The following is a 16,297-nucleotide window of genomic DNA, read 5'->3' as shown; positions in this document are numbered from 1 at the left end:
TGTGAAACGACAGTCACTACCCTCTAGAGGATTTATTGCGTGACATCCATAACAACGCTGAAACCAGACGGAGGTATGAAGGGTAGTTCCGGGGGCAACGTTTGGGGGCGACGGACGAATTTCGGCCTTTCATGGATCGGCCTTTAGCCTCTGCAAAACTGTCAAGTCAGTAGAGCGTGCTTTACTGGAGAAATTATTTTTCAGGCGACTTTACTTCTACTTCTACCTTACATTTTCATGCAATTATCTGTATTTTCTACTCCAAACAATTGCCTTGTTAGTGATTTCCTTTCGGCTTGTTTTCATTCCAGTGTCGTGTCGATGTAGTTATCCACAATAAGAATTGTATCGCCGGCTGCGGGAGCGTGCATGCTTCCAGTGCAGGCGAAAGTACACACTAAGCTTTTGATATCCCACGGCTGATGTTTTCTAAATGTTGGTTATCAACAAGGTTGTAAAGTACGGTGGCGCATTGCATTCACATCACAAAAAAGTATCAGGTTATCTCGTGATTATGAATTAAAGATCTCATAATTATGAGAAAATATCTCGTAATTACGAGATCTTTATGTCATAATTATGAGATAACTATCTCGTAATTAATGAAAAGATAAAGATCTCGTAATTATGAGATAATTATCTAGTAATTATGACATAAAGATCTCATAATTATGACATAAAGATCCCGTAATTATGAGATATTTTCTCATAATTATGAGACATTTGTCATAATTACGAGATAACCAGATATTTTTTTTGTGATGTGAATGCAATGCGCCACTGTAGTAAAGTAGTAATTTATTTAATAAATATTTTACTGTGTTAACGATCTTTATTCATTCATTGCGCCGCGGCCAAACTTACAGCTGTCTGCTGAAAACCAGCTGATCGTATTTTATTCCTGCAGGCATTCCACATTTCAGTTGCAAAAGCTGCGGATGTCGTTGCAGAATATTCTGAATAAATAATAACATTTATCATGGTAGGCCTAATAATGTAGGCTTAATGCAATTATAGAGCCTTTCATTACCCTGTACAAAATAAATACGAAAAATACCCAATATATGTATCCCTTCTCTATAATGCACACTGAATGAAGAATATACATTTTGCTTCTTTCCTAGCCAAAGTTATAGGGGGGGTAAGATATTTTGTCGGACTGTACTTTCGACCCATTTATCCCCTTTTCATTGTACTAAAATGGTTATTTTTCAATTGGTATAAATGTGGCTGAAACAGGTGCATTTGAATATAATATTATAGTCAATATGTTCTTTGGAAAAACGATTTTTGGGGGGGGAGTTGAGGTACTGCACTTTGGCCAAAGCTTTTGTCCTTAATGGCATTTTCCCCTTACGTTACTTTTATACTTCAAGTAGTTTAGAAACCAGTACTTTTGCACTTTTGCTTGAGTTGATGCTTCAACTTGTACAGAAGTATTTGTAAACCCGAGTATACTTCTACCTGAGTAATGAATGTGAATACTTTTGACACCTCTGTAATTTTCTGAGACACTGAATTCGTGGTTTTCGTGAGCCGTTAGCCATAATCATGAAGAATAATACAAATACAGGCTTGAAATATTTAACTTTGGGTGAAATGAATGTATATAATATGAGTTTAACTTTTTTAATTGAATTATTGAAATTAATTTTTCGACAATATTCTAATTGATTGAGATGCACCTGAATGCATATAAAATGTTTAATTAAAATGTAAAAAAAAGTGACATGGAAATATTGTTTTGGAGGGGTTAGAAAAATGAAGCAAAGCGCGAGCTAAATCTGGAACAAGTGTATTCAGCAGCAAAAGTTTACAAACTGCACCCCGTATTCATCAAGCTACCATCAGCTTGCATTATTAAACTACATGAGCTCAGGTTTATCAACTCCCATTCGGCCTGTAACGTATCGTAAAGTAATAGTGTACACCAAAATGTTAAAAGTCCAAAAGTTAGTTTAAGACAAACGCTTACCTTTCCATGTGTCCAGTAAACGTAGGCTACGTGACTTCGTTCGGATGCGTTATGAACCAATATCAATCTTCTCAGCTTAACCTTAAAATGGCTCTCTGGTCTAACTTATATAGTCTCTCGTTAGGCCTACCTCAGAGTTATTGCTTATTTCTACCCTGATAAGGATTTTGATAACACAAAGCAGTAATTAATCTATTATTCATTAACCAACTTATTGAAGTCAATAGAACCGTTCAGGTGTATCAACTCCTATTCGGCCTGGCTATGAATGCACTTTTTTTATGTATTACAATGTCTATCAATTTGTCTACTTTCGCAATAAAATATTTATATACAAGAATCCATTTCATGTATGGTAGACCTTCAAAGAGGATACATTGTTGTGCTTCGTTCTACCTAGCCTATTGGCAAGGAACGAAGCAAACCGCTGGTCGACTCGCTATAGACGGACTACTGAAACCAGCAATAGAAGACCATCTCTGTCTGTCTGTCTTACATAGTTTTGATAGGGCAATATGTAAAGCGTCTTAGAGTACCATATTAAGCGCTATATAAATGTCATATATTATTATTATTATCTTAATAGGACCATCATTATTAAGTAAAAAAAACACCCAGTGTAGTGTTGTGGGGTTGGTAAGTTACAAAACCGTGCCGTGTGAAAGTGGGTGAACTCGTGATATCACAGACAGTGAGGAGTGAGGAGATAAACATGAACTACAGGAGTCACACCAGGAGTCTACAGAACACAAGGACAGCGGATCTGTAGTCTGTACACATTTAGTAATTTCCATTAGAATAGCACAGTATAGACCGACCACTATGCTAGGTCCTATCACTAACCTCTGGACACTGACGCTTCGCAATACTTGGAGACCAATTTGCACATATACAGTAATGGTGAGTCAAATTTATTATAAAGTCCAAAGGTAGTTTAATAGAAACTCTGCTTATCTACCATCGTTTCTGGTAAACGTAGGCTATCTTTTCCATGACGTGATTTGTGGGAAACCGGTTTCCACAAAGGTTACCCAGGGCCCTTTCGTGTCTGAGAAGGCCGTGACCATCTCCTCCCACCAGGCCAGGGCCTCCTGAGCAGCAGACCTTTACCTCTACAGGGCCGACCCGAGGTCAGCGGCGCCAGGGACCAACCGGTGTAGGAGCTCACCATCCCTGGGATTCCCGGTGTTCTGAAGGTTTGCATATTTTCATATTGTTGTCCCTTTAATTGCATATAAGGACAATTATAGTTCATACTTATAGTTCATGTTAATGGGGTATTGTATTACTCATTTATTTGTTTGCCCTTTTATTATGTCAGTTTGGTGTTATTAGTTTGTAATGAGACCTATCTGCGCGGAGTGATTTGGTCCACTGGGGATACGGTCACTCGCGCAGTTAATTAATTCAGTCTCGCGTAGTCGGCCACTAGCGAAGGGTCTTTGTATTACAACCGGCCGTTGGAAACCGCACGGTGCGGACGTAAGTCGAGAAATATAACGAATTTGAATATTCGTGAGTTTCGTGCTGTCGGCAGCACGGTGTATCGGCAGACAGAGGTGCGTTTGCCGTCCGTTCGCGCGCTAGCGTTTCCCGTGGAGGAGCGCTATCCAGGAGCACGTGCTCGCGGCCTAGTCGCCAGATGGGAACCAGGAAGAGGCTGGTTTCCCTCGTTCCAGACGAGGTTCGTGAGGCGGGTTCAAGCCCCCTACCAGGCAGCACCGCCGATCTTCACCCCAACACCAAGGGAGGTGTCCCCCCTCTCCAACGCCCCCCTTTGTATCCGGCAGTTTCGACTCACCCCCTTCCCCCTCCCCACTCCAAGTGCACCAACGACCCAGCGGCGCCGCACTACGAGCACGAGGACATTCGTTAGGCCCACCGAGGGGCCTCAGGTCGGATTGTCTGCGTGTGTGCGGGCTGTGTGATTGGGTTAAAGGGAGGGTACAGCATTGGGGAGGTATATAGTGAGTGTGTATTGAAGTGTTTAGATGGCAATGTGTTTAATGTGTATCTCTAGGTCCGTTTATTGTCTGTATTAAATTGTTAAACGTAGCTTTGGTCTCCTCTCAATCTTAACTAAATACGTACAGGTTTATTATATTAATTGTTTATAGATTCCTTTATTCAGATTACATCCCTTTGGAAATTATACAGTCCTTTATAGGCTCCGGTACTTTCTTCAGTACACCCGGAGAGCCCTGGTCGTGGTGGTTGAGAGAAATCTGCCACCGCAGCCACCTTGGAAGGCTGCGGCCCAGCTCCGTCCCAGCTGGTGTGATGCCCCAGGAAGTGGACGGACGACCGGCCGAACTGGCCCTTGGCCGGCCTCACAATGAGGCCGTGCTGGTTGCTGGTGTGATGCCCCAGGAAGTGGACGGACGACCGGCCGAACTGGCCCTTGGCCGGCCTCACAATGAGGCCGTGCTGGTTGAGGCGTTCAAAAAGGATCCGTGGGTGGGGCAGGTAGACGAAAAGGAAGGGGAGGTCCTTCAGACGGAATTCATCAGACGCTGGAAAGCTTGTGCGGCGTTTTAAGACTGAAGGGCCAACGCAGGACCTCGAAGCCTGAACAGAGTGATGACTGCGGTTTTAGGGATATCGGCCCTCATTTATCAAACGAGCGTACGACAGAAAACGTGCGTAAAATGGACGTACGCTCATTTCAACGTTGAGCTTGGCATTTATCAATTTGAACGTGAGCGCAGGCTGCGATGAAATCTCACGTCAGGTCTGAGCTCGTGTACGCAAGTTTTTTTGGCGCAACATACGGGCGAGTATTTTCAATGATGAATAGTGCAGCACAAGTAGCCCATGTTCAACATCTGTATTAATTACTAAATTAATTGGAATTAGCCCAGCCGTTCAAACAATTACAATCAAGTCAGGCCTAATTAAAAACAGTATTGCTATGAAAATAATTAGAATGTGACAGGTGAAATGTTTATTCAGCTGTCTATATTAACAGGAGCTTTGCCAAATAGGTGGTCGTGTCTCAGCGATGGCAGATCTGGCTCTGTTAAGGACCTCAACGCACAGACGAGAGAGTTTTTCGAGACCGCGCCGATTTTTTTTAAGGAGGGCGATGAATGGCTCTTGAGTCGTTTTCGTCTCCCAAGGCATCTCCTGATGGAGCTATGCAATGCTTTGGAGCCACAGTTAAGGCGAGAAACTAGGCGATCAAACGCAATACCTGTGCAGGTTTGCTCTACCTTGGGATTTTTGGCCACCGGGATCTTGCAGCGGGAGATCGGGGACAGGTCTGCTATTTCCCAGCCAAGTATTAGCCGAACCATGCCAGCAGTTTTGGCAGCTATAATGTCCCTCTCCGAACGTTATATTAAATTCCCATATAATAACGATCAGCAAACTGGAATCAAACGGGATTTTTATGCTATTGCTAGGTTTCCAAATGTGATTGGTGCGGTTGATTGTACCCATGTGCGTATGAACCATCTATTAATGATTACGCGTACATCAACCGCAAAAGCTACCATTCAGTTAATGTTCCGATTATTTGCGATGCCAGAATGTCAATCCTGAACATGGTAGCCCGATGGCCTGGGGGTACGCACGATTCTTTTATTTTCCAAAATAGCAACGTTGGGCATCGTCTACATCAGGGCGCACTACATGGTCAGAGTCATCTCGGTGAATTACGCTGCAGTCGCACTGCACCGGCCTCCTCCCGTTTCTTGCTTGGCCGGCTTCACAGCCGCAACACGTTTTTTGGTGCTGAGCTTCATGTCGGACCATTTTTTCTTCACCTTATTCGGAATTAAATAACTTTAACGGAATGCAAACAATAGCATATATGTGAAATGTTTTAAGCTGGATAACAGAAGTTGTACATTTAATTTATTATTTAATTAATTTAATTAACAAACCTCTTCCGTAGCCCGACGAACATTGGAAACACTATTCACTGCAACAGTTATTTCCTTCCATATAGCATTATTTTGCTGGCCTTTAATGCCAGCTATAGGCTACCAAATAAAACCAGACGGTTCGCATCCACCAGTGACCCGAGCGTCTCCATTTGGGTCTCGGAAAAATTCCTCTATTTTACCGTTGGACGTTTCTCCATGTCGTAAAAGTTAGGGGCGAGACTTCTGAAGACGTGCTTTTATATGGGCGTGTTACGTTAATTACGATCGATCTCAGCCGCCGTATTTATCAACACCAAGATCCTTCGTACGCTGGGATTGGTGTGATACGAAGGTTTCGTAAATCTCACGTGGGTCCTATCGTAAGATGAATCATGCGTTCAGATTTGCGCTCATTTCTACGTTCGTTTGATAAATGAGGGCCATCGTGTTGACCAACCAGAACTTGGTGACAGCCCCGGACCAGGTCTGCCTTAGAGAACACCACCTGTCCAGCCAGCCGGGACAAAGGATCCTGGAGGGACTGGACACGGGGCTGGGATGGTGGAGCCGTTGAGACGGCGGTAATCGCCACACATGAATCCACAGAAGTGTCAATGGTCCCCCAATAGCTTTACACTGGTGTATTACATTGTTTATAGAATCGTGCTGAATTATATTAACGTGATAATATTTACTATATTAAAAGTATTGATAGATATTACGTTGGCATGACACATTTAAAATTATGTCAAACAAATGAAGCAAGAAAGCAGCCTTTTCCACAAACCATTTTTATTTTAAAACAATATCATTCCTGTGTCAGGATACTGTTAATGTGAAAACCCTGCGAGTGGGAGTTTGCTCATATCAATGTTAACATATTTATAAAAACGATATGAGCCACTTGGGGAATATGATTAAAGATTGTGCTAATCAAGATGATGTGGTAAGGATGATAATGTGGATTATCAAAAATGTCAAGATAAACAAACACAAAAAAACTTTCATTGGCACAATGTCAACTTGTTTTACCAAGTCTGGGATCACGATCTAACTTTTTTCTTTTTCTTTTTTTATACGTAAATCATCTATATTTACATTTAGGGCATTTAGCAGACGCTTTTTTCCAAAGCGATTTACAGCCATTCATACACACTAGGGCTGGCCCGAATGCCATTTTTCAGGCTTCGAATGCTCGTTGGTTACCCGAGCAAATATTTTAATATTCGTTCCAGAAAAACACACCATCAAAAACAACATTAATAATCCCTATATACTCCCTGGAACCAATTTTGACAGTATCTGCACATTTTGTTGAAGATTTAATAGCTTTTGAACGTTAATTAGTAGACCTAAATAAGTTGGAGTTCCTTAGTTTTTCCCCGTGAAAGCGAACAGTTCCCGTTCCAAATCAGCTGTCCTCTGCCATCTCAGCCCTTACGGGAACTTTTCATTTCATCCTGGAACGTGCATCTTTTCAGGGAATTTGTTAAATAAATCCATAACAAATACAGAATATTGATTGTCTTATATGGCCATATTATATCCATTATATTGACCGGGTATTCCCAAGACGCTCACACTCTGCAGCAAGCCAGTCACAGTTGATTGGCGCGGCGCTGTACAGCGAACGTAAACAACTAAGCTAAGGTTAGCATTTCGGTAAGTATTACTTTTCCTCCCGAGATCCCGCTAATGTTGTGTTATAAAGTAAAGGGAAATAAGATATCTATTCTTCCTCCACCTCTCTCGCTTCTCTGCTTGGAGTCGCTTATAGTTTGCCTCCCTCGCTCTGGTAACGTCATGTACGTGAAAAAAAAAAAAAACGAAGCTCCGAATACTGATTTATGCTTTGAATACTAATTTTCCGAACGAGTATTCGAATATTTGAATAATTCGGGCCAGCCCTAATACACACGGCGGAGTAAACCATGCAATGTGACAGCCAGCTCGTCAGGAGCAGTTAGGGTTAGGTGTCTTGCTCAGGGACAAAGAGAAGGGATCGAACTAGCAACCTTCTGGTTACAAGCCAACCTGACATCCGCCTGTATCTGGATATATAGCCAGGCTACAGTTCCAGGGTGAGGCATAAGTGATTGTCCCTAACCTTCATACTATCAATCATCACCTGACTTGCTCTCTCCCCTTTCTTCATCACCTCATCGATCAGACACCGTGCCCGGTCTGTTGTGCTCCTCAGCTCCTCCATCAGAGAGTCCTTTTCCTCAGTACTGAACACCTTCTGCTGCAAAAGATCATCCAGGAGACCTTTGATAACTTTGATTGAAACTCTCTTCACGAATTCAGAACGGATCCTTTGAAGCTCCCCTGGAAGAGAAATCAAAAGGCAATTTAAAATGACAATGTGCAAACAGGTGATTAATTCAACTCGTCTTTATTGGGGTAAAGATAAAACTGTTTGTCAAACCAACTTGTTCAATCACAACATAAAAAAAAACTTGTTTCCAGTTCAGATCAATAATTCTAAAAAACCATGCCTATCATACAGCAAAAATCAAGAGTTTGTCCCTTTTGCATTAAGATAAACACAGCTTACCTTCTATGGTTTATAATAACATGGATTTGCGCCATCTACTTTGGTTTTTCCTTCACACTTCCTTGAGGCTAACATAAGATTTTTTATAGGTTTGAATATTTTCTTTGACAGTACAAATGACTACATTACTAATAGTGTCTATTCTATGACGAATTTTCATGACGTGTGTTTTAATGCGTGCAGATTAACAATCATCAACAATTTAGTGTAAAGAATAATCCTATTTCCTATCACTTTAAAATGTAGGAGAGGTTTTGTCCAAACACGATACAGAGACCTTCAAAGGGTTTATTTAGAGGAACCCTATCATGACCTGCTGGTATCTTTAACCTTTTCGGCTTACAGTGGTTTTAATCTTTTAATTGTAGGCTGTAAGCAAACAGTAAACCAATATATTTTGGCTATATTGGAAAGTTTGGTGACGTCTTTACGTTATAATCCTTGTTTCAGTTTATCAATACATTGACAACTGGTCAACAACAGTTTCTTTTATTAATATGAAGGTTTTGGCCTGATTCAACGCAGGGCCGGCTCCAGCTTTTCTGGTGCCCTCGGAGAGATTTGGATTCGTAAACTTTGCTGGAGCGCATTTCTCTCATGTACCTGAACATAATTACGCCTATACATTCCATTAATTATGTTAAAAATAAAATTGAAAGGTAATTAATACTAGTTCCATTTTTAAATGACAATTATTTTTTGAGTGCATGCAGGTGAGCGGGAAGGCATCATGAGTGAGGGGCGCTGCCCTGTGAAAGACACAATTGTACCCTTGAATCAGCTAAACTAAGGTTGATCTTTCGTTATATTTTTGTCTATTATGATGGAAGTATTCTCTCGCTTCTTCTCACTTGCTCTCATTGTCGTTTCGCTTGCTCGTGCCCACTCTAAAAATCATTAGCAATTAGCAAAAATGCGAAGTTAAACAAAATTCCCGTCATACATGCTCTTCCTCACGGACATGTAAGCTTGTTTTACACCTCTCCTATTTGAGGAAAATTATTATAATAGATAAATGACTTAACAAGTACTACTACACATGAAGCACCTGCTGTGAGAGCAGCTCCTCAGGCAATCCAGTCTCACGGAACACAGTCACGTCACGTCATTTAGTCTATTCATTCGTGATCTGGGACACGCAATTTAATTTTTTCGTGCGGAAAACACAAATTTCTAACTCATTCTAAAACAAAGACATGAAGCAGCTACCTTTTTTCCGTCGCGGTTTGCCTACAGAGCAGCGCACCTGCATTAAATATATCCGTGAATTTTCACAATTCCTCAGAATTAAAGGTGAAAGTAGAAACGGGTGGCGAAAAGCTGTCATATTGTTTGAATTTTGTGCTTTTGGCACGAAAAAATTAAATTACGTGTCCCAGATCACGAATGAATAGATTAAATGACGTGACAATGTCACGTATTTCCGTGAGACTGGGTTGCCTCAGGTCATACTATGGGGTTCACTTACACTGGGAGTGAGGACTTCCCTCAGTCTGTCATATGTGCACAGGTTCTGTCTAATAACTGTTTGAAACATTCTCTCAAACCACAGGAGACTTTTGAGCCAACTTGAGCCAACTTTCTAACCCTGACAGATAGTATGAGGAAGGCAGGGCTAGCGTCTTACATGGTCAGATATAGACTGGCTTAGTCAGGCAAGCCTCAGGCGGAAAAAGATAATATTCACTATATATCCTCATACAAGCCAGTGAATTCTATGCATTCTGAATTACAAACAAAATACATTATGGTGAGCTGTCGGTGGAGCTGGGGTACACAGTAGGATGGAGAGGGTCCAAGGGGGTACATGACTTGATGATACATGACGTGAGTTTGGGAACCACTGAAAATACTTATATTACTTATTACTTATATTGTTACTTATATTATTATCAGTGAAATAAGGTCAAGAATCTTGGTTTCATTTGTTTTTTGATGGGGAATAAGTTATTCTAGTTTGTATGTGTCCTGTAGACAACTTGAATAATAGATTGTTGTGGTCTAACATATAGTCGAATAGATTCCCCAGCATCAATTTGTGTCAAAATGGACAAGACATTGTCCAGATGTGCAGGGTGTGTATGTATGTTCATGACTGAATATTTAATAGAATTACATCAAAAATGGGTCTGGATTATTTCATATTGACCATATTGATCAGTTACATAACTGCAGCTTTAACAATTAACTAAACTCACCTTCTGCCGGTGTTGCCCTGGAGGGAGCTGGAGGGCTGGATGTGGTGCTGGATGTTGGATGTCCTGCAGCCTGTGTTGCCCTGGAGGTGGCTGGAGGGCTGGATGTGGTGCTGGATGTTGGATGTCCTGCAGCCTGTGTTGCCCTGGAGGGAGCTGGAGGGCTGGATGTGGTGCTGGATGTTGTATGTCCTGCAGCCTGTGTTGCCCTGGAGGTGGCTGGAGGGCTGGATGTGGTGCTGGATGTTGGATGTCCTGCAGCCTGTGTTGCCCTGGAGGGAGCTGGAGGGCTGGATGTGGTGCTGGATGTTGGATGTCCTGCAGCCTGTGTTGCCCTGGAGGTGGCTGGAGGGCTGGATGTGGTGCTGGATGTTGGATGTCCTGCAGCCGGTGTTGCCCTGGAGGGAGCTGGAGGGCTGGATGTGGTGCTGGATGTTGGATGTCCTGCAGCCAGTGTTGCCCTGGAGGGAGCTGGAGGCCTGGATGTGGTGCTGGATGTTGTATGTCCTGCAGCCTGTGTTGCCCTGGAGGGAGCTGGAGGCCTGGATGTGGTGCTGGATGTTGGATGTCCTGCAGCCTGTGTTGCCCTGGAGGGAGCTGGAGGCCTGGATGTGGTGCTGGATGTTGGATATCCTGCAGCCTGTGTTGCCCTGGAGGTAGCTGGAGGGCTGGATGTGGTGCTGGATGTTGGATGTCCTGCAGCCTGTGTTGCCCTGGAGGGAGCTGGAGGGCTGGATGTGGTGCTGGATGTTGGATGTCCTGCAGCCTGTGTTGCCCTGGAGGGAGCTGGAGGGCTGGATGTTGCTTGGCCTGCAGGCTGTGATTCACTGGAGGGAGCTGGAGTTAGGGATGGGAATTGATAAGAATTTCACGATTCCGATTCCGATTCTGCTTATCGATCCGATTCCTTATCGATTCTCTTATCGATTCTCATTGGGTGAGAAAATAAGTATAAATGTGTTTGTTTGCATTACATCTCTTTAATATCTGATCAGAAGTGCTTCTAGTATTAGGAAATTGTACATTTTCAAATCAATTGGTCTAGACGAAAAAATATCGCTTTTTAAGCCCAAATGCCATCATTATGTGCCATACAACTAAAAACACAGACTGAAAACAGCCAAGTAAGAGCTTGTGCCTTTTGGAATTCTAACAGTGCTCATTTGCATTCAACTTGTAACAAAATTAAACTGACATAAACAAAATGAAGCATTGATTAGACAGAGATTTATTAGATGGGCCTACCTAATAAACCGTTGGAACACACAAGACCGGAAACCATAGCAATGCCGGTAAACAAACCCCGAGAAGCCCAATCCCTATGAGAGCTCCCCACGCTACGGCCATCCGGAGGCGACAGAGCTGTTGGCCGTGATAATATATATACAATTATGATATAGTATATTATATACTATAATATATACAGATCCGGGAGTCGCAAACTGCAACAATCACTTTCTCCTCCATTCCGCGGTTCACCCGGACTGCACTGCACTGAGTTTGACGGCTGAACACTGATTGGCTGTTACGTTACACATGTCACTCAGTTATCACGCTGTTGAACGCTGATTGGCTGTCATCGCGACAAAAACTTGTCGCCGGTTTTCTCCCGCGACAAACTCGCCCTTATACGCGTCTCTACGTTCACTTTGTATGGGATCTTGTCGCCCCGTCGCGTTTGGTTTGAACGCACAATGCGATTCTTCCTCGGCGGCGACATGTTTGCTGCGTTCTGAACCAAATCAAAGCAGCGTGTGTGTGACGTCACGAAGCATTTGCCGCGACCGGAACCGATAAGCGGAATCGTTAAGCAGGCTTGCTAACGATTCCAAGGAATCGGTTGACTCTGAACCGGTTCTGAACAAGAACCGGTTCTCGATTCCCATCCCTAGCTGGAGTGCTGGAAACATGTCCCGGATCCATTTTGCTACGACATTTCTCCTTTAAGATATATTGAAAAAGTTTAAAAGTTTGATCAAAGTTTTATGGTCAAACATTTTTGACCAAGTTACGTAGTCTGAAATTGTTTATCATCCTCCAATTGACTTCAATTATAAATTGTTGGATATTTAAAAAACTGAATTATTTTTGTTTAAGGCATGCGTGAAAAGGCATGGCATGAAAATCTCACTTTATGAGGTTTTCTAACATAAATAGCCTGCCAACGTCCCCCATTGGCTATAACTTGCGTTCGGTGTATAACGAGTTCTGCTCGCCTTTCAAAAAACTGAGGCTCAAGCGCGCTGATTTGGAATGTGGTTTCACATGTTGTCACATAGCATCTAAGCTCCTCCCCTTACTCTGCCTGGCCCGTCCAGAGAATTTGGCCCGGCAATGAGACACGACCGTGCGAGCGCCAAAGGGGGGTGTGTGTGTGTGTGTGTGTGTGTGTGTGTGTGTGTGTGTGTGTGTGTGTGTGTGTGTGTGTGTGTGTGTGTGTGTGTGTGTGTGTGTGTGTGTGTGTGTCGGCAGCGGGCAGCCGGCGGTTCAGTCTACTTCAGATTGATGTGAAAGTGGAAGAACCAGAGACGTCGCAGAACCCGACAAAGTCGTTTGTGATTCATAATATCGTCTGGAGGCGCACACAGCTTTTGGCCGTGACAATATGTATTATATGATATAGATATCTATGTATTATATGATATTGTTTAGATATAGAGCTCCAGGACTGTAACGCAAGTGTTGTACACTGCCTTGTTATTTGGATAACCGTTCTGCTTTTGGTGTTATGGCGCATAACACGTCGGACTCTCGTCTCTGGTATTTCTACAACGAGACTCGTAGTGGGGGTTATCTCAGCCATGGTTGTGAATGAATTGGGGGAAAGGAACTTTGGCTTTGACTCCCTCAAGAACATGAACCACGACATGGAGGAGAAAGGGATTGTTGGCTTCGAATGTCTCCCGCTTGAGCCCCGCTTCCCGCTGCCGAGGGACCACCGCCTCGGCGCTGCAGGAGGCGGAGGTGCCTAAGCGCTGCCCGGCAACAATCCCTTTCTCCTCCATGTCGCGGTTCAGTCTACTTCAGATTGATGTGGACGTGGAAATACCAGGAACGTCGGAGAACCCAACGCGGTCGTTTGAGATTCATAATATCGGCTCACACAGCTTTTGGCCGTGATAATATATATTATATGACATAGATATCTATGTATATGATATTTAGATACAGAGCTCCAGGACTCCCGTGTGTTCTAGAATATTTACAGAACACGGCTAAAGGCTGTGTGCGCCTCGCCATTGCGATACTTCCACTGTAAACAGAGCGCATGGTACCGTGGCTGCAAGCTGCTCAGGGCCACACCCCCACCCTCCTCCTTGACCCGCCTCGCTCCTCCTCATTTGCATTATAGCAACAGACACCAAAACAGCGGATTTGGGGGAAGCTCAATGTGCGACTGGCTCGGAGTGGCTGTAACTCTGCACCACGGCTGAATATCGGGAACGTCTTTGAATACTGTGTTAGTGGCCCACTAATACCTATATTAAAGCATCCATAAAATAGCATGTCATGGCACCTTTAAAAAAGTAGCCGTGCATGATTCCAAGCAAATATGAACAGTTTACAATTGGAATGGTGTCTAGCTAAACAAATTGTAGGAGGAGTAGAGTGCTAAAGTATTGGGAATATAGAATAATAAAGCCTAAGAAGAACAAAAGTTGAGCCCTGCACTCACCTAATAATGACAATATAGTAGTGGATTATAAATTACACAGATGCCACAAATAGTTGGCTGAACGTACATGCACCAGAGAGAGGCGAGGTGAAGATCGGAAATCAGAAGTCCCTGCAGCAACTGGGGAAATTGGCAGATGATCCAAGAATGTTGTAGAGTAGACAATGTTAGACGATTACAAGCAAAAACATGTAGCTGTGGCATGTAGCTAGCCACAAATATTTAAAGCTTTGCTTTCCTCATCTCCTCGGTTTTCTGAATTGCGCAGCTGAAGGCTTGAACCTTTCATTGTGGAAACCTTTGTGAACTGATCAGTACGATCGGTTCAGAGCAGCGTTGAGATGCGCCTCGCGCTTTCTGCAGTTTTTTCACCGTGCATAAAAGTTAAAACATGTTCAACAAAAAGTGTACCTCTCTGTCTGCTGTTGGCCCCATGGGACTTCCTCGAAAGAAATCGGAATATTTTCCATAGATTTGATTTCTCGCCGTTCCAATCATCTAGGGTTTGCCATAGAATGTGTCATGAGTCTTACGATGCAAACCACAAAACAAATTCAAATTGTGTCCATTGGTTACCTTCTCTGATTGTAGCAGACCACAAAAGTTCATCACAGTCTGAGTCCATGAGAAACAATCTGAAAGGAGGACGCTCACCGAAGCATGCTTCAGAAAAGCCCTTCAGCGCTAACACTTCAGTGACGAATTCTAGTTTCTGTACACACACAAACACAGTTAGATACAATGCTTTCTCTTTCCGTATTGCACAAAACAACACTAAGAATAAATGGCAGCACAACATACCGGAGGCTCAATATTCCTTTCTGGCTCGCTTGTGAGGTGGTAGAACTTCTCTTCCAGCCTACAGGCGGCCGGTTTGTAAATCTTGATGCATTTCTTCCTGGACTTGAGCACCTGTTTATTAATAGCCTGCACACACAGGAAGAGGAGGGGCAGGACCAAATGGTCAGAGAAGGAGAGAGGGAGGAAGAGTGAGAGGGAGGTATTCATAAGGGGGATGCTAGTTATTTTCAAGATAGCAAATCACAGAAACAGAGAGACAGATGAACCCTCAAGAGAGGATATTAAACTGAGCTACGTAGCCTAGCCTAGTGCAGTCTAGCCTAGCCCAGTCCAGCCTATTTTACTCTCCCATTTTAGCCCAGTTATCCCAGCTTGGTCTAGCACAGCTTAGCTCATCTTAGTCTGGTCCAGTTTGGTCTAGTCTGTCCGTCTATCCATGAATCTGTTTATCACACCCAGGGACCTCGTCCCATTACTGACTTGTTGGTCCATTTTGCTTCATCACCTGGATCTCAGAGTCGTAGTTCGAGGCCAAAAACAGGTGGAAGACAAATTTGTTTTTGTGGTATTTGTTCAGCTCCTTGTAAATCAACACCAACGCGTGGTGCTTTATCTTCTGACTTTCCGGAATGATGGGAGCCAGGAGAGAAAGCGAGGACACGCGCCATTTAACATGGCTCGCCGTGAAGTCCACCGTCGTCTCAATGTTGGCATGGCGTTCCTTTACATGCAGAACACTGAAGCTCAGCTCATGCTCAGGTTCTGTGGAAACATTTGTATAACATAACATTATTCAAGCCTGTTGGGAAATGATAATAGGCAGTATGTACAAAGAGTAAAGACACTCATAAGTAGAGAAATACATGTGAAAGTAAAACAATCAACATTATATTACAAGTGGTTCCAATGACAATTCTCTAATCCTGAATGCATTTTTTTTATAAGAAGGGATCTTGTGAAATGTAAAAAGAGGAAAACTGAACTGGGAGCCTTGTGATTGAACATCCTTCAAAGGTCCATGGTAATAAATAAAATATTAGAAAAATGGAACGAATTCAAAGGGAAAATAACAAAGTAAAATAATATACAACGTTGTGTATCCAAAGTCAATATGAGCTGAGTGAGTCAGCCCTATTTGAAACCAAGAAATTACCAGAATGGTTGGTCAACAAAACACTGCCAAAGCTGCCATGCACACAGAGATTCTTAGATTATTCGGTTTAT

At 43.0% G+C, this 16,297-nt stretch overlaps 1 protein-coding gene across 4 annotated transcripts in view; it reads right to left on the bottom strand.

Moving 5' to 3' along the window:
- LOC132475110 (uncharacterized) overlaps positions 1 to 16,297 on the bottom strand; it is a 73,732-nt gene that overhangs the window by 9,965 nt on the left and 47,470 nt on the right. For 3 of the 4 annotated variants that reach the window (XM_060076086.1, XM_060076085.1, XM_060076087.1), the window contains 8 exons: positions 15,579 to 15,835; positions 15,074 to 15,199; positions 14,849 to 14,984; positions 14,684 to 14,770; positions 14,340 to 14,392; positions 12,496 to 12,537; positions 10,600 to 11,440; positions 6,620 to 8,172 (listed from right to left, as the gene is read on the bottom strand). The exons of the other annotated variant lie outside the window; for it this stretch is intronic. In XM_060076086.1, the coding sequence (XP_059932069.1) occupies positions 7,913 to 8,172; positions 10,600 to 11,440; positions 12,496 to 12,537; positions 14,340 to 14,392; positions 14,684 to 14,770; positions 14,849 to 14,984; positions 15,074 to 15,199; positions 15,579 to 15,835 (1,802 nt within the window). In that variant the 3' untranslated portion in view covers positions 6,620 to 7,912. Of the gene's footprint in view, positions 1 to 6,619; positions 8,173 to 10,599; positions 11,441 to 12,495; positions 12,538 to 14,339; positions 14,393 to 14,683; positions 14,771 to 14,848; positions 14,985 to 15,073; positions 15,200 to 15,578; positions 15,836 to 16,297 lie in introns of those variants that run through there. 4 annotated transcript variants of the gene reach the window in all.

The sequence above is a fragment of the Gadus macrocephalus genome, chromosome 16 (genome assembly GCF_031168955.1).
Source record: "Gadus macrocephalus chromosome 16, ASM3116895v1".
Classification (NCBI taxonomy): domain Eukaryota; kingdom Metazoa; phylum Chordata; class Actinopteri; order Gadiformes; family Gadidae; genus Gadus; species Gadus macrocephalus.
Note: the sequence above shows the minus strand (reverse complement) of the source record. Positions and strands in the feature narration are given on the sequence as shown.